This window comes from Pongo pygmaeus, chromosome 4 (genome assembly GCF_028885625.2).
Source record: "Pongo pygmaeus isolate AG05252 chromosome 4, NHGRI_mPonPyg2-v2.0_pri, whole genome shotgun sequence".
NCBI lineage: Eukaryota > Metazoa > Chordata > Mammalia > Primates > Hominidae > Pongo > Pongo pygmaeus.
In genome coordinates, this window is record NC_072377.2 from 153,912,833 (window position 1) to 153,930,784 (window position 17,952).

The 17,952-nt window shown below is 44.0% G+C and overlaps 1 protein-coding gene across 11 annotated transcripts in view; it reads left to right on the top strand.

Annotated features, from left to right (window-relative positions):
• The first annotated feature begins 2,796 nt into the window (after window positions 1–2,796).
• ABLIM3 (actin binding LIM protein family member 3) overlaps window positions 2,797–17,952 on the top strand; it is a 119,167-nt gene continuing 104,011 nt past the window's right edge. For 5 of the 11 annotated variants that reach the window (XM_063665263.1, XM_063665267.1, XM_054488275.2 and 2 more), the window contains exons 1-2: window positions 2,822–2,970; window positions 3,321–3,420. In XM_063665263.1, the coding sequence (XP_063521333.1) occupies window positions 3,408–3,420 (13 nt within the window). In that variant the 5' untranslated portion in view covers window positions 2,822–2,970; window positions 3,321–3,407. Of the gene's footprint in view, window positions 3,421–17,952 lie in introns of all 11 variants that reach the window. The other 6 variants (XM_063665261.1, XM_063665266.1, XM_054488278.2 and 3 more) reach the window with 3 other exon arrangements.

The following is a 17,952-nucleotide window of genomic DNA, read 5'->3' on the forward strand; positions in this document are numbered from 1 at the left end:
TATTATCAAAAAGAACACCAGACAAGAAGAATTCATCAATTAATCTCATTAATTGATGAATAATTAATTCATTAATTCATCAATTAATTTATCAATTAATTAATCACTGAAAATTTTCAGGCATATTTTCGTGGCCACCACTCTGTGGAAAAGCCCAACAGATTTCCTTAAGTAGAAAATGACAGCATTGTCACTGAGGGCAGGTATAAGTGAGGGGTGATATTAATAATTAGTATGCAACCAGCCTTCATTTGTCATGCATTACACTAAGTCCTTTAATATATACGACAATCCAAAACGTAGGCACTGTGGTTGTACCCTTGTACAGATGAAAACTTTGAGGCTTATAGAGGCTAAGTATCTTCCCCAAAGTGAGACAGCTAGAAAGTGATGAAGCTGAGATTAAAAGTCAGGAAGGCTGGAAACGGCACCTGGGCTCGTCCCCAGGCCACCATCAGGTTTAGCTAATTTATATTTTGCTTAGTTAATTGTCTCCCTGCTGTCCCAGGATTGGATTCATGCTTATGAGGTTGGAGTTCTTTTTATTTATTTTTTATTTTTTCTGCAATCATCCATTATTGGGTAGAGCTCTTGTCTATCCTGTTCTCCACGGTATCCCCAGAAGCCAGCACTGGGCCTACCACAAAGCATACCCTCAATAAGTAATTGCTGAGTGAATGAACTAATGAATGAATATCATGCTTTCATTTGACTATTTCTTATAATTTGAAATTTTCTGAACATTGAGGCTTTGGGTGATAACTAAATATGTTCATGGAATAGAACAGTTAATTTTACATGTCTAATTTATCTGAACTTTCTCCCAGAAAAATGTTTTTCCAAGCATTAGAACCTAGCAAGTTACCTGCAACTTGGAAATTGAATAAGGAATCCCATCTGAAAATGTAGAGGACACATAAAGTGGAATAATTTAAATATTTACTAATCACTTATGTTTTCAAAGCTATTTTAGGCCTCTACCCTTTTCAAAGAGCTGTCTATGAATCACCTGGGATGCTTGTTTCAAATGCTGAGCAAGGGAGTCCAGGGCCTGGGAATCTGCATTTTTGGAGGTATCTCAGGCATTTGCTATCCATACAAAATTTTAAGAACAACCGTGAGGACATTAGGGCTATTTTTACCTCCACCCCATTGGACAAAATTCTTTTTTAAAAAATTATTATTATATTTTAAGTTCTAGGGTACGTGTGCACAACGTGCAGGTTTGTTACCTAGGTATACATGTGCCATGTTGGTTTGCTGCACCCATCAACTCATCATTTACATTAGGTATTTCTCCTAATGCTATCCCTCCCCCAGTCCCCTACCCCACAACAAGCCCCAGTGTGTGATGTTCCCCTTTCTGTGTCCATGTGCTCTTATTGTTCAACTCCCACTTACGAGTGAGAACATGTGGACAAAATTCTTAACAAGCTATCAAATGTGTTTCAAATCCATTGATCCTTAGGTTTATCCAAAGATTCTTTAATCCTGATCACCTCTCGGGGTCATGAGCCATATCCTTTTTCTCCTCCCTGTGTAAGGTAGAAACATTGTATTTATCTAAAAGCATTGTATAAAAACATCGTATTTGTCTTTCCCCAATTTCAATAGGGCAGCTATCTAATCTCACACTGACATCCCAGACTCTAGTGCACTGAGCCACTCTCACACAGGATCAAGCTAGAAGTGAGAAGATCTGGTCTGATTCTGCCACAAGATGCTGTGTGTCTTAGGGCACGTTGCCCAGCCTCTCTGACCCCCTGTTTCCTTGTCTAAGCTGGGGCTGTGAGTGTTCACAGCCTTTTGAGTCTGCACATGCTCTAATTGGAGTCATGCTATAGACAAGGATCATGTGCCCTCTCAGTCTTGTTTTTCAGCACTCAAAATCATGCTTCTATGATCATGAATTAGGTTCAGAAAGTGACAAAGTAAGTAGTCACAGGAATGTAAAGAGCCCTACCCCACTGAATCAATTGTGACCAAAACACTTTGGAATATAAACTTCTACAATACACACGTATAAGACATAATTACAAAAAAAAAAAAAAAAAAAACTTGGGGGAAGAGTTAGTTGACCATACGAAAACTAGGGTGGACCTGTGAGGCCACATACCTGCTGTTCTCCTCAGACGGGGAAGTGTTTCAAGGTGGGGCGCCTAGGCGGTCTACTCTTAGGGCTGTGTAATATTAAACCCAGAAAATGTCTGGGTTGCTCTGTCAACAAATATTTATTGGTAGCTACTATATGCCGGGCCCTGTGCTAGGTATTGAGGGCCTGTAGGTGAACCCTACGGACAGACCCATTCTTTCATGGAGCTAACATTCTCGTGGGGAAGAGAGGTAATAAACAATTCTAATGATGAATCAGCGATAGGGGATAAAGGGAATCTGTGAGGGAAGAGGGGACATAAACGCTGGGAGGCTGGAGGAGCCCCTTACGTGTTATCCACTTGTCCAGACGCCATATTCATAGTTGAGAAAGATGAGGCAGCGACGGTAGCGACCGGCTTGAGCCTAGACTGCGCCAAGCTTGCCAGAGCAGGGCCGGGTGGAAACTGTCTTCCTGCAAAGCCAAGTTTTCCTTCACGGCCCCTCCTAATGATGTTTCTTTTCCTATCATTGTCGAGCCCTTAGACCCCCAGGATCGAGGGAGGGAAAACAAGCGCTCAAGCACTCCCTCGTTGGTCCCAGGACACAGGGTCTCGTCCATCTCCCATCACACCCTAGGGCCCAGGCAGAAGCCCGGCGGGGCGGGGCCTCGGACACGCGCCGGTGCGTCCAGCAGGTGGCAGCAGCGAGCGGCCGCGCCCCCTGCGCTGCCAACCCGCGAGCCCGCATCATGGATGTCGAGCTCCCCTATTTCGCATTGCTAGCCCTGGAATTCGAGACCCCAGACGAAGACCAGGATTCATGAATCAGTCGCAGGGGCCGGGGCAGGGGCCTCTGGCTCCCGACACTGGCCGAGAGGTGGGTTCCGGGGCGGGTCGCTGCTCCTTGAAGCCGGGCGGGGACGCGCTGCCCCCGCCCTACCTCCCTGTGGTCCACACCCCCTTTGGGCTCCGGAGCCGCTGGGCAGGAATAGTCCGGGGTGCGCGCGAGCAGGCGCTGCCAACCCCACTTCTGCCCGGGATTCCGATCTGAGGAGCAGGAGGACCGGGGCGCCGGTGTCCTGCCGCCTCTTCCTCCTTGCTCTCACCTGCGCCTATTAGTCCACGCGCCTTCAAGGCCAGGGGCTACAGCCCAGAGAGGGGACAGCAGAGGGAGAGAGAGCACCTGAGGATACAGAGCTGGCACTGGACTGCCTTTTCACCCCCCAGGTGATGAGTGAGGTTCGAAGAACCGAAGATTTAAAAAGCAGCCGGGGCCTCCGTATTGAATGAAAGACCCAGTGCAAAGACATCACCATGAACACTAGCAGTAAGTGGATCCTCCTCTCCTTTGCCATGGGAACAGGGGTGGGGGCGGGAGGTGAGGGAGCCTGCGCTCGGGCTGCCTGGAAAGAGGAAGGAAGCCTGGCATCTCTGGACACATGACCCCCAGGCTCCTTTTTGGTGCTTTCCGTGCTCCTTGGCAGAGGGATAGCTTCATGACTCTGGCTTTTCGTGATAATTTTGCCAATATTTTATCAGCGGCGCCGGTCGCCTCTGCTGGGAAGGCTGCTCGTCTCCTTCTAGCACAGCCTGGGAAGGCCTAGGAAGCAGTGCGTGGCCATTGTCTGACTGTGGGGGCTCTGAGGAGAACTCCCTGCACACATCTGGAAAACCATGGAGGGCCCTGCCTGTCCCAGAGGTGGGAAGAGCAGGGAGGCTGGCCTGTGGGCAGGCGGGAGGGTAGGTGGGTATGAGCAGGCAGTGGGCTGGGAAACCGCAGTTTGATAAACAAATCATCGCCAAGCCACCTTTGGGTCTGGAGATTGTGAAAGATCCAGCTCCCGAGTGCCTGCAGCCCGGTGGGCCCAGGGCTGGTTTCTCTATGTACCTGCAGGCTGGTTAGCTATCCTTGAGAACAACAGGACAGGAACAGCCCTTTAGCCAAGGGCTCTAACATGCCAAAGGCAACAACTGCTTGCAGAGCCAGGACCAGATATTTTGCTGCCAGGTAGGGCCTCAGCTACTGAGAATGCCGTCCGAAAGTCAAGAAGGCACAGTCTGTTTCTCTTCAATGTAGTGCTATGACCTGGGAGGGCACGTCTTGGTTCCAGACTCACTCTCCTGCCCTCTTGTCAGCTTGGCCTGTCTAGGTTATTCCAGCATCGCATAGGGCTGTTGAACCAGAGAACCCCTATGAACAGTCACTTCCCTGGGTCTCTGACTTTGTTATCAGTCCCCTCTCTGCATCTCAGACTGCTCATCTGTATGAGAGGGGCTGAATTAGAAAGCCTTCTAATCGGCCAGGCACCGTGGTCCACGCCTGTAATCCCAGCACTTTGGGAGGCAGAGGCAGGTGGATCACGAGGTCAGGAGTTCGAGACCAGCCTGACCAATATGGTGAAACCCCGTCTCTACTAAAAATACAAAAATTAGCCAGGTGTGGTGGTGTGGGCCTGTAATCCCAGCTACTCAAGAGGCTGAGGCAGGAGAATTGCTTGAACCTGGGAGGCAGAGGTTGCAGTGAGCCGAGATTGCGCCACTGCACTCCAGCCTGGGCGACAGAGTGAGACCTGTCTTAAAAAATAATAATAAAAGAAAGCCTTCTAATCTAAGAATCTACAAGTTTTTTCTTAAAAAGCTAGAGCTGAGCAACAAGGCCAGAACTATCAAGACCTTATTGAAGGTGTATCCAGCCAAAACCTACTATTTCCTCACACACCCCACCCCACCCCCACCTCCTGGCATGGAAGAGAAAAAAAAAAAAAAAAAAGCAAAAGCTACTGAGATGAAAATAAAATATATTTATTTACTATGTATTTGTATGATTCATCTCTCTGCTGTCTTCCTTTGTGTATTGCATATCTATGCTAAGCTAGCGAGTATGGCTGGACTCCCTCTGCCTCTTACAGCCAAAGAATTTTGCCTTTTGATTTTGACAGGCTGGAACGGTGTTTTGGCTTCATACCAGGCTCAGGAAAAGAGGAAAATCCTGCAGCCCCTATCAGCTAGTGGGTCACATGTTTGCATTTGCATGTTTTCAGGCAAATAAAGATGTGAGTTGCCTGTCACTTCTCACTATCTCTAGGAAAAAAAAAATGTATTTATGAGAGTCCTTTCCCACTAAGTGACAGAAGAGAAAGATGGCTCATTTATTTTTCAAGGAACTAAGAAAAGATAACAGGCAACTGACTCTGCCCTTTTCTCTCTCTGGAATGCTAAGGAACTCTTGTCCTATTAGTAACACTGAGTATTCCTGAAAGAAGGAAACAGAGACTATCCTTCTTTTAAAAAAAAAGAAAGAAAGAAAAGAAAAAAGAACCAATAGAGTTGGATACTGCAGAAGATGAGGACTGGCAAAAATGCCACTACTTTTTATAAGCAGGGAGAGTGTGTGAATTTTGCAGTAATGGAAAATGAACAGAGGAGAATGGCTCAGCAGCCTTGGAAGCCCTCCGGGTTCCCCCAAGAGGAAGCGCTTCTCTAAACAGACACCTGGGGGACACAGCAAGCGCAGAGCTTTGAGGGCTTAACTCCATCATCATGGAGGTACCTCCCAAACCCAAGAGTCTGCAAATGCAGAGAGTAGACATCAGACCTCACAAGAAAAGGAGTAACAGAGTCATAGGGTGATATGGATAGGGCATTGGCAGGAGGTCCTTGGGTGACCTGACTAAGCAAAAAAGCTCCCCTTTGAGATGTGAAATTCTTAACTTGATCCTCATGCCTGATATTGTCCCTAATAGAAACTCTTGCTTAGTTTTTCTTTCACTTCTATTTATTTAGTCCTTATTCTCCACCAGCCACCATGCTAAGCACTCCCCTGATTGAGCTCACCAGACTGTCCCACCCAACCTGTGAGATGGGTGTTTTTACCCATTTTATGGGTGAAAATTTGAAGCTGTGTTCAGAAACGTTGTAGTTAATGCTCAGTGGCTTCTTCAAGTCATGCAGTTAATTGTTGGGTTATGAAAGGTACTTGGATGTGTAACACATTTGACACTGAGTACAACTCCTAATCAGTGGTTGGAATGTCAACACTGAAATAGAGGCAAAGCGTGAGATTACAGTCATCCCTTTGTACACATGGGGATTGGTAAAACTGTGCATACTAAGTCCTGCAGTCAGCCCTGTGGAACCTGCTTATACAAAAAGTCAGCCCTCAGTGTAGGCGGGTTTCAAATTCTGCAAATACTGTATTTTTTTAAATTTCAACTTTTATTTTAGATTCAGAAGGTATATGTGCAGGTTTTGTTACATGGGTATATTGCATGATGCTGAGCTTTGAGATACACTTGTTTCCATGACCCAGGTACTGAGCATAGTACCCAATAGTTCGTTTTTCAACTCTTGCTCTCCTCCCTCCCTTCCCCCTCTAGTAGTCCCCAGTGTCTATTTTTGCCATCTTTATGTCCATGAGTACTTAATGTTTAGCTCCCACTTATAAGTGAGACTATGCAGTATTTAGTTTTATGCTCCTGAATTAATTTGCTTAGGATAATGCCCTACAGTTGCATCTATGTTGCTGCAAAGGACATGATTTTGTTCTTTTTTATGGATGCATAGTATTCCATGGTGTATGTGTACTACATTTTCTTTACCCAGTCCACTGTTGATAAACACCTAGGTTGATTCCCTATTTTATTATTGTGAATAGTGCTGCAATGAACATATCAGTGTGTGTGTCTTTTTGGCAGGATGAGTTATTTTCTTTTGGATATATATCCAGTAATGGGATTGCTAGGTCAAATGGTATTTCTGTTTTAAGTTCTTTGAGAATTCTCCAAATTGCTTTCCATAGTGGCTGAACTAATTTACATTCCCATCAACAATGTATAAGCATTCCTTTTTCTTTGCAGCCTTGCCAGCATCTGTTGTTTTTTGACTTTTTAATAATTGCCATTCTGAATGGTGTGAGATGGTATCTCATTGTGATTTGGATTTGCATTTCTCTGATTATTAGTGATGTTGAGCATTTTTATTTTTTCATGTTTATTGGCCACTTGTATGTCTTTTTTTTTTTTTTTTTTGAGATAAGTTCTGGCTCTGTTGTCCAGGCTGATGTTCAGTCTAACAAACATGGCACACTGTAGGCTCAGCCTCCCGAGCTCAAGCGATCTTCCCACTTCAGCCTCCTGAGTAGCTAGGACCACAGGTGGGTGCCACCAGGCCCAGTTACGTTTTGTATGTTTATTTTGGTAGATACGGGGTTTTGCCATGTTGCCCAGGCTGATCTCAAACTCCTGGTCTCAAATGCTCCAGCCTCCTAAAGTTCTGGGATTACAGGCATGAGCCACTGTGCCCAGCCCACTTCTATGTCTTCTTTTGAAAAGTGTCTGTTTGTGTCTTTTGCCCACTTTTTAATGGTTTTTTTGGGGGGGGGTTGTTTTTGTTTTGCTTGTTGAATTGTTTAAGTTCCTTGTAGATTCTGGATATTGGTCCTTTGTCAGATGCATAGTTTGCAAATATTTTCTCTCATTCTGTAAGTTGTCTGTTTACTCTGTTGATAGTATCTTTTGCTGTGCAGAAACTCTTTAGTTTAATTAGGTCCCAGTTGTCGATTTTTGTTTTTGTTGCAATTGCTTGCAAGGACTTAGTCATAAGTTCTTCCCCAAGGCCAATGTCCAGAATGGTGTTTCCTAGGTTTTCTTCTAGAATTCTTATAGTTTGAGGTCTTACAGTTAAATCTTTTACCCATCTTGAGTTAATTTTTGTATATGGTGAAAGGTAAGGGTCCAGTTTCATTTTTCTGCATGTGGTTAGCCAACTGTCCCAGCACCATTTATTGAATAGGAAGTCTTTTCTCCATTGCTTAATTTTGTCAGCTTTGTCAAAGATCAGGTGGCTGTAGGTATGTGGCTTTATTTCTGGGTTCTCTATTCTGTTCCATTGGTCTATATGTCTGTGTTTGTACCAGTACCATGCTGTTTTGGTTACTGTAGCCTTATAATATAGTTTGAAGTCAGCTAATGTGATGCCTCCAGCTTTGTTCTTTTTGCTTAGGATTGTTTTGATAATTTGGGCCCTATTATGAGTCCACATGAATTTTAGAATTGTTTTTTCTAATTCTGCAAAAAATGATGTTGCTAGTTTGATAGGAATAGCATTGAATCTATAAATTGCTTTGGGCAGTATGGCTGTTTTAATGATATTGATTCTTCCAATCCATGAGCATGGAATGTTTTTTCATTTGTTTGTGTCATCTCTGATTTATTTCAGTGGTGTTTTGTAGTTCTCCTTGAAGAGATCTTTCACCTCCTTGGTTACATACATTCCTAGGGTTTCTCTCTCTCTCTTTCTCTTTCTCACTCTGTGTGTGTGTGTGTGGGTGTGTGTGTGCATGTCTCTTATAAATGGGATTATGTTCTTGATTTGGCTCTCAGCTTCAGTGTTACAGGTGTATGGAAATACTACTAATTTTTGTACATTAATTTTGTATCCTGAGACTTCACTGAAGTCATAGTTTTTGTCATGAAGGGGTGTTGGATTTTATCAAAAGCTTTTTCCATATCTTTTGAGATAATCATTTTTTTTGTTTTTCATTCCGTTTTTGTGGTGAATCACATTTATTGATTTGAGTATATTGAACCAACCTTGCATCCTGAGAATAAACCCTACTTGATCATGGTGAATTAACTTCTTGATGTTCTGCTGGATTTGATTTGGTAGTATTCTGTTGAGGATTTTTGCATCTATGTTCACCAGGAATATTGGCCTGTCATTTTCTTTTTTTATTTTGTCTAAATGCTGTATTTTCAATCTGCCTTTAGTTGAAAAAGATCTGTGTAAGTGGACCTACACTATTCAAACCTATGTTGTTCAAGGGTCATCTGTATAAGAAATTCCTAATCACTTTATCTGGAGAAGAGGAGCACGGGGCTGTGGTCTTTGAGCAGTGATAAGAATTGATAGAGTGCAGGCCCTGGAATCAGACTGTTCCAGGTTCCAGTTATCATTTTTTTATGTGTTAGATGTGTGGTCCTCAGTATGGTTGTCTCATGAGCAAAAAATGAAAATGATGAGGCATACCTCAGCTGGGAATGGAAACCAAATGTTAATGTTTTGTGTAGTATGCAGAGTGTGGTACCTTGGCTGTGGGCACAACTGGCATCATGTCAATGATGGGTGGTCACACTGTCATGATCACTGTGGGTATCGTGGCTGTCATTGTGGATTTTATGACACTAGCAAGCAGGTCACACAACATCTCAGACTTCAGTCACGTCCTTCTCATGAATTGAGAAGCACGTCTGAAGTGTGATTTTTTAAGGATTAAATGGGATTATGAGGAGATGTTTTATAAACATTTGTAAATTGTTTTTACTAATAAAAAATGCTTAGATTACAAAAACAAGAGCATGCTTAGTCAGTGGCTCTTCAAAGTGAATTTTAGTTTCATTAGAATCCTTTCTTCTGAAATCTAGCTGAACATTAAGAAAGGGGTAATTTTGGAGATGCTGGAGTGAGGTGGTGGGCAGACCTAAGTAGAGCACAGCAGGTGGGGTCTGGTCCTCATTCAGGAGAAAATAGACACCAAACGTGTGAGCAGGACACCCAAGGCTCGGGAAGGCCTGGGCTCATACTGAGTCAGTACACTTGCTTCAGTGAAGGACTTCAGAGGAAAGGAGGGAAACTGGCCAATCATTGCCACTTTGTCTTCTGTAGGGTGGATCCAACATCCAGCCTTTCTTTCTCTCGTGAACTCTCAACCTATTCCAAGGATCTCTCATTTGTCTCCTGACCTACTGAGGCAGCCTCTAACTGGCCTCCTTTCATCCACGCCAGCCCCCTTCAGCCATCTGCCGCATCCCTACTCTGTATCACACTCTGCTTAAAGTGAGGCTCCCATGCTCCTAGGGTGAGAAAGGAAACTCCTCAGCAAGCCTGTAGGGCCCCATGTGGCCTGCTCCTGGCCTTGCTGACCAGCCCCATCTTGTCTACAGTGCTCAGTTCTTAGTGTCCTTGTCACATGTGCCTTCTCCCATTCCCTCTAAGGGTTTGCTCCTGCTGACTTTACATGCATGGTTCCTTCTGCCCAGAAAGCCCTTTCCCCACTAGCACCAGCCCCTCTGCCCAGCCCCACACTTCACACTTCACCAAGGCTGGCCTCCTCACCCTCCAGAGCATCAAGTGCACCAAGATCAATGGTACCATGTACTGCTCCTACTCATTTTATAGGCTTCCTCCTGCCTCTAGCCACTTTGTTGGTCTTTACCATGGATTCGTATGCTAACAAATTACTTTTTTGGAGTAGACTTTGTTCTGTTGAAGAGAGTATTGAAGGGTCAAATAACTCCCACAAAGATGTCATGGGATAAGTAGATACCATGCTGGGACAGCAAGAACCTGAGCTTTGGGGTATGGATTCTCGAGTACAAACTCAAGATCTATCATGTACTCTCTCTGTGGTCTCAGACAGAATAGATCATGTCTCTGAGCTGAATTTTACCATGTATAAAATATGAGCAATAAATGCCAAGGTGCAGGGTTCTTCTAAGGATTAAGTGAAATAACATTAGAAACTCACAGGCATTGGGTCTCAGTGAATGGAGTTGAGTCTGAAGTTGAGTTGGCTGTTGAGTAAAGCAAAGTTCTGGAAAGATAGTGTCATTAAAACCAAATCCTCTGATTAAAAATTAATCTGTTCTTCTGGTATTACAGTAGGTGCTGGATTTTCTACATAGGAAAGTCATAGCTCCCGGGAAGCCTACAGGAAGCTTATTAACCTGGCATTGTATATGGCATGGGTTGAAAAAGGGAAGACAGAAAGTTAGGATCCCAATTATCCTAGTTCAGAAAACGTCTAGGGCCAAAATGTGGATGGTTATAAAACTAGAAATAAGGGGAAAAATCTTTTAGAAAATAAAGACTGCATGTCCTAGCCACTGATTGTTTTATAGGGCAAAGAGGAAAAGGAGGATTCTATTAGGTAGGGTCTTGGCAGAGAACAGATTGGCAGTTTGAGAGGAGTTAAATGGAAAGACTCTTCACAAGTGTGTGAGAAGGACATTAAGAAACAAACAAGGAGAAGCAAGCATGACCCAGTACTAGGAGCCTAGTAACTGTGGCTCATGACCGACTGCTACCACAGCTGCCCCCAGCTGGACCCAGAGACCCAGCTGGCTATGGGGTTAAGGCTGCCTGACAGGAACTGTGGCTGTGGCACCAGGAAGGCAGCCAGTCTAGTTCCAAGGAAAGAACTAGGAGGATAGATATACTGATCCTCCTCTTCTCTCTCCCTCAGATCGCCTATGGGTACCTCCCATTGGTCAAATCCAATCAGAAGCCAGAGAGCAAGGAAGGCATTTGATATGTTCATAATGGTCAGCAGCTTCCCAGGGCACAGTCCAGAGTAGGGAAGCAGGCAGAACGGATCTGGAGAGGTGAGGGAGTTCAGAATAGAAGACACCCAGCGCACGGGGCATGATGACCTTCCTCTGCTAATGCCATTGCCCAGATCAAGAAATCTAAGGATCCCTGAAGAACAGGATCCTGACACACAAGAACACAGTAGGATGCCCTCTCTAGAAATTCTACATCTGCAAAACAGATAAAGTAGAAGTGATTATTTACTCTACAAGGATAGAGATTGTTTTAAAACAGTGCTTCCCAAATGAATGAAGCAGTTGTTGACAGATGATTACCTAAGGCTAAGAGGCGGTTAGAGGAATAACATAAGGAACAATTTTAAAATCATCCAAAATGACTATAACACATCTCAGAAAAATCACAATGTGATTTCAAGAGCACTTGGATTGTGTAAAGGAAGTGATATCAATTCTGAACTCCAGCTTTCCTATCTGGCAAAAGCTTTATCTTGCTGAGATAGCATCTGCTGTGGTGAATGGTCAACAACTGGCTATTACCCAACTTTAGGCAGAAACCATTGTAAAAGTACAGAAAACAACCAGAAGTGTGTGAACACCTTCGACTTTCTGGGTATTATGCCAGATAAATTCTTCCTTTGCAGTTCTTAAGGGCACAGACTGAAGCTAGGTTGCTGGGCTCAAATTCTAGCTCCGCTTGTACTTTCTGTGTATCCTTAGGCAAGTCACTTACCTTCTCTGTGCCTCACTTCTTCATCTCTAATGATAATTACAAGGAGGCAAATAATAGTGCCTCTGTCATAGAAGAGTTATAAAGAATAAATAAGTTAGTTGTGAATTCCTTAAAACAGTGCATGGCACATAACAAAGGTTTCTGAAATAAATAGTATATATTAGTTTGCTAGGGCTACTGCACCAAAGTGCTACAAACCGGGTGGCTTAAACAACAGAAATGTATTGTTTTATAGCTCTGGTGGCTAAAAGTCCAAAACAAAGGTGTTAGCAGGGTTCCTTCTGAAAGCTGCGAGACAAATGTCTACTCGAGGCCTCTCTCCTTTGCTTGGAGATGGCTGCCTTTCTCCCTGGGTCTTTTCACATCACCTTTATCCATGTGTATCTCTGTGTCCAGATTCCCCCTTCCACAGGGACACCAGTCACATTGGATTAGGACCCATCTAATGATTTCATTTTAACTTGTTTACCTCTGTAAAGACTCTTGCCAAATATGGTTATATTCTGAGGTACTGAGGGGTAGGGCCTCAAATATGAGTTTGTGGGGACACAATTCAATCCATAATAGAGTGTTTGTTAAGGAAATGACTCCTCAAGGAGATTTTCTTGTGGTTTGGTTTCCCCTGAATGTCAGCCACTGTTCATGCTAGCGTGAGATGCTGACAGTTGGTTACTAAATGCAAGAGTCACTAAGTTTATCTATCTAGTCTTGATGTTTAAACCCTCATTTTGCTATCCCTGACCCACGGAAGTAGACCCTCTCTTCCTAAGAATCTGAAGGGAAGTGCTCGCACGTAGGAGGTCACCACATGGGAAGACCCTAGTAATTGAGTATGTCCACAGCCAGTCTGTTTGCCACACTTTCCACCCCACCTGGTCATTTCTCACAACTGTGGTGTTTCAATAGTGTAAGGGAATTTAGTCATGACATTCGTTTCCAATCTTCCTAGTTCCTGGGCCTGTCCAACACAGGGAATAAGAATTGGATTGTTCATTTGTTTATTCATCAGGTATTTACTGGACACCAGCTCTTCACCAAGCATAATGCTGGAGATACAACGGTAAATAGAACCAATGTGGCCTTTAGCATCATGGGTCACACAGCTGGGCAAAATGTGCCTCCTGGTGGCCAATGTAAAGGGACACGTCTTATTTGCCCTACACCAGGTTTTTAGTGAATTTGAATTATTTGCTGACAATGGGAAATTGGGAAATCAGAAGTGGGATTTCTAGCTCTCTTAAAAACAAAATGAAATCGGAAGATTTTGCAGCTCTGACCCAATTTTTCTTCCTAACAGCAATCAATAGGATTGCCTGCTTTGGATGGGGTATATACTTAGTTTCTGGCTTGCCACAATTATTACTTCCTATTAAATTACACAGTGACAGCTTGATATTTTTATGTCACCTTGCCACTGCAGTCCAGTAGATGATCCGTAAAACATCAAATATGTAGAAGTGATTCTTCACACAGAGATGTGGAAGCTGCAGCACATCTGTTAATGATTATGGAGAAAATCCTGTCTGAAGTTAGTAATTGATTAACATTGCCATGCTATTAAAGTCCTCATGAAGTGAGCAAAACCCTGCCACATGTCCTTATTCCCCCAACTGACCCATTCCCAGAAGGGTGATGTCATATCCTGTTGGATACAGTTAGGCAAATAACAGGGCAAACAATATCCTGCCCTGATCTCCTGGAGGTCAGTTTTGTTTTCAGAGAACCTAGTAAAAGAGAGTAGGACACAGAACAAAGGAGGGCAATTCTAGATAACTGATCCCAGGTCTGGGTACCTTTTCTAGCCCAAAACAGGGTGTCCGAGGAGGCTGAACTGTTCCAGAGAATGTTCTGACATATGGGACATGCCTGGTCCAGTTGAGAACATCTAGTCAACAGCATGAGCTCTGTATGGGTTAGGTGAGTTTGATTAGCCACCCAGCTAAGGGATGACTGCTGAAAGGCCACAACAATGATTCCATGTGGCTACTCACAACCTTTCCTCTGTCATTATAGAGTCCTCCTGCTTGAGAAAGTAGATCATGCCAACATAATTTCTTCTGTTTAGGGCGGATTCTTCCTTATTCCTCGGGAAGAAATCAAGGTAGCAAATAATTCACAGAAAGCAAAGCACAGTGTCTGGCACATAGTAGGTACTCAAAAGATAATTGATGAATTAACGCATTCATGAAAAGCCCACTCTCTCTAATAAGCCCCAGGATAGAGACAGATAAAGATCTCTTTCCTAAGCTCTAGGGTCATGTTTCTGATCATCTGCTAAGATGGCTACTAGAATATTCCCAAGGCACTTCAAAGTTTAATAAACTTACTCTCTTAAGAAAACAAAAGCAAAAAGCCTACCTTAGCTCTTACAGTCCCAGTTGATCTATAGAACCTCTATCTACCCAGTCATAAGTCAGTGATTAGAAAGCAGTCTTCTGAGACACTTCCCTTTCCTCCACTCTACTGTGTTCCATCTGTCGCCACATCTGGTCATTTCTACCTCCCAAACATGACTTGAACTCTTCCCCTCCTCAATGACCATCACTCCCTAATGTCTCCTACACCAGGCATGGCAGCCATTGGAGGAAGAGGTTAGGGGAGCAGGAGTTGGTCTCAAGTTCAGAAAGAGGCAACTGAGCAGTGCGGCCTACTGGAAAAAATGCGATTTCAGGCCATATGGACAGGAGGTGAGAGTCCCACTCTGCAGACCCTGATCAGGCTCTGTTTGAAACATTATGTTCAGGGAGGACAGTGATCAGCCCGTATATTCCCAGGAAAGAGTGACCAGAACAGTGGAAGGACTTGAAACATGATGGGGAGAGGATGTTGAAGGAACAGTAGGAAGATGCCAGGCAGTTCCACATGTTGGTTTTGTGTCTGCCTGAGAGTATGGATGGTCCCTCAGCGATTTCAGATTAGGTTTCACCTGGCTCCCTAAACATCTCTTAGGCCATTTTTCTAAGCCTGTCACCAGCCAGACAAGGGGAACGTACAGGCTCCACATGCCGCCCTGCTGTTCCCAGGGGCTGTGGTGGCTGCTTGTGTGCCTGTGCTACAGCCCCACCTTCTCTCGCTGCAGAATGCTACTCTCTACTGCCTCTATCATTTCCAAAGCTTCGTCCTCTCATCTGCTTAATTTTGTGCAAAGCACAGGTCTTTCTCCACGGGCTGTTATCTCGTGCCCTCACCAGGCCAGCAGGGCCAATGAAGCAACTGCTTTGCAATAGTCTAATGACACAGCTGATCTATTTTAAGCACCTGAAGCACACTCTATCAAATGCCAATCTTCCCGCTGCAAGCCACGCTCAGCTTGCAGGAGCAGGGGCAGCCCGAGGTCTATTCCTGTGTTTTGAGATATGCGGAAACAGCCCAGGGATCCCAGCCCTGCCCCTCTGGTGATGGTCTAAAGCAACCATAAAATTAGATATTTTTCACAGTCAGCATGAGTTGTTCTTGAAGGAGAGTTGCCTGTGATGTTAGCATTATATGGTGCAGGAACCTCAGGTGACTATAAATCCCCCTTTCAACTGGCAGAGACAGAGCCTGGGCCTGTTACATGTAGGGAGAAGGAACTTGAGAGGCAGCATTTCAGGAACTGAAGCCCAATCCCCATCAGAAATTCCTTAGACTCAGACTAATGTTTTCTCCTCCTCCTCCTAATCCAGAGACTTTTCCAACTGCAGCCTGAGTGCAAATGTTTTACATCTATTATTTTATTTAATCCTTACAACAATCTTACATGGGCCTTCCTTGAATTCTACGTCTAAGGAATATCCCCATGTTATATTTGTTCTCACCATTCTTCACAGAGCTTACCACAGTCAGTAATTATTTTCTTCATTAGCTCATTTTCTTCGTTTCTATCTCTCATCCTTCTTTGACTATAAGCTACATGATGGTTGTGTGACAAACCCTGTCTGTTTTATTCACTGCTGAGTCCTGCACACTCAACATGGTGTTTGATGCAGGGTGATGATCACTTATAAAAGCATTTCTTGGACACATGAATGAGCCCACTTACGCTTCACAAAAGTCCTATAAAGAGGACACTGACATTATTCTCGTTTTACAAAGAAGGAAATTGAAGCCCAGAGAAGAGATAGTTGGCTCCAAATCTCAAAGTTAAGAAAAGTGATGGAGCCTTGAGTGAATATGTGGATGGATTCATTTAATGAGGAATACTTCAATATCCTCATTTTACATAAAAGGAAAATGAGATTCAAAGGTAAATTGACTGGATAAAGTCACATGAGCTGGGAAGCAGAGGAGCAGATGTTTAAACTGTATTGGTCTGACCCTGAGGCCTCCTTTCCCTCCTCCCTGCTCCTCCTTTTTGCCATCTTTCTGTATTTTTACTATGATGGAGATCACCAGGGGAAACATGGATTGGGATGGCTGGTCTTCCCATTGGATGTCCCAGCACTATTCACTCATTCACTCGGGCAGTGAAACAAATCTTCACGCTGTGAGACAGTGACATTCCATATTCCAGACACTATGAAATCAGTGATGCACAGGACAGAGAACTGGACCTCAGACTGCTTCCATCCAGCATCTTGGAGGGGCAGATGCAAGCATGCATGACTGTGATGTGAGATAAACCATGGCAGATGCTGAGAGGGAAGGAAAGAGTACAGAGGAAGACAGGCCAAATTCATCTGGAAGGCCTGGGAATGCTTGTTGGAGAAGGTTCCATTCAATCTGGTCCTTGGGACAGGGAACAAACTTACGTTGTGTAGGGTTGAAGGAAAAGAAAGAGCAGTCTAGATGGGCTTACTCATTCCTAGGCAGGCATTCCACACACCCTAATGCACAATTCCTGAGTCCTGGGCCTTTGTCTGGGTACTGGGACAGAGACCAAAATGAAAAGACAGAAAGCCCTCATCGGGAACTGTTAGGAAGTCCAGTTTGTATACGCTAGAGAATATGAGTATGTGGACAGTGAGAAAAGGCTGGGAGTTGGTGAGGATCAGCTCTTTGAGAGTGTCAGATGCCACGCTAAACAGTATTTGTTACAATCTACAGCCAATGAGGAGTCAGGAGAGGTTTGGAGCCCAGTAGTGACCTGTCCAGAGCTGTGCATTATTTAGGAAGATCTCCCCAGCAACACATACCTCATGCATCAGAGGGCCTGGAGGCAGTGAGAGGCAGACCTAGTGCAGCAATGCAGTTGTGAGTGGATGAGAGGGAGAGTGTGGGGATGCAGGAAGAATGAGCTCCCAGTTGTTCTGCAGCCAAGCTGTGCATTTCTGCAATTATGCCCATGGGTGGGCTTGCTGTATATTCCAATACCTGGGACTGTGAAAACTGGTACTTTGAAAACTAGGTTATTGACCAAACTGAGAAGGCTAGATTGTATATTTGACAAGAAGTTGAGCTATAGAATCAGACTGCCTGGGTCCAAATTCCAGCATGACCCTTATTAGCTGTGCCGCCTTCAGAGAGTTGCTTTATACCAGACCCCCAAACTTCAGGTTCCTCTTAAGATGGGGATGATAGGTGAACTTTAGGTGAGTGAATATATGTGAGATGCTTAGCACAGTACCTGGAACATGGAAAATACTCAATAATGATTAATAGTGATCAGTATGAAACACATTTGAATATACTATTTTGGGAAAACCCCTTTTAAAGATACAAAATAACCAACACGTGCTATTGTTATGACATAGTCACCACTTGGTCATTCCACTAGGAAAGAAGAGTGGTATATATATTGGTAACACAAGACTTTTTAAGCTAACATTTAAGGAGCACTTTATTACATGTAAGACCCTATGCAAACATTTTGCATGTATTATCT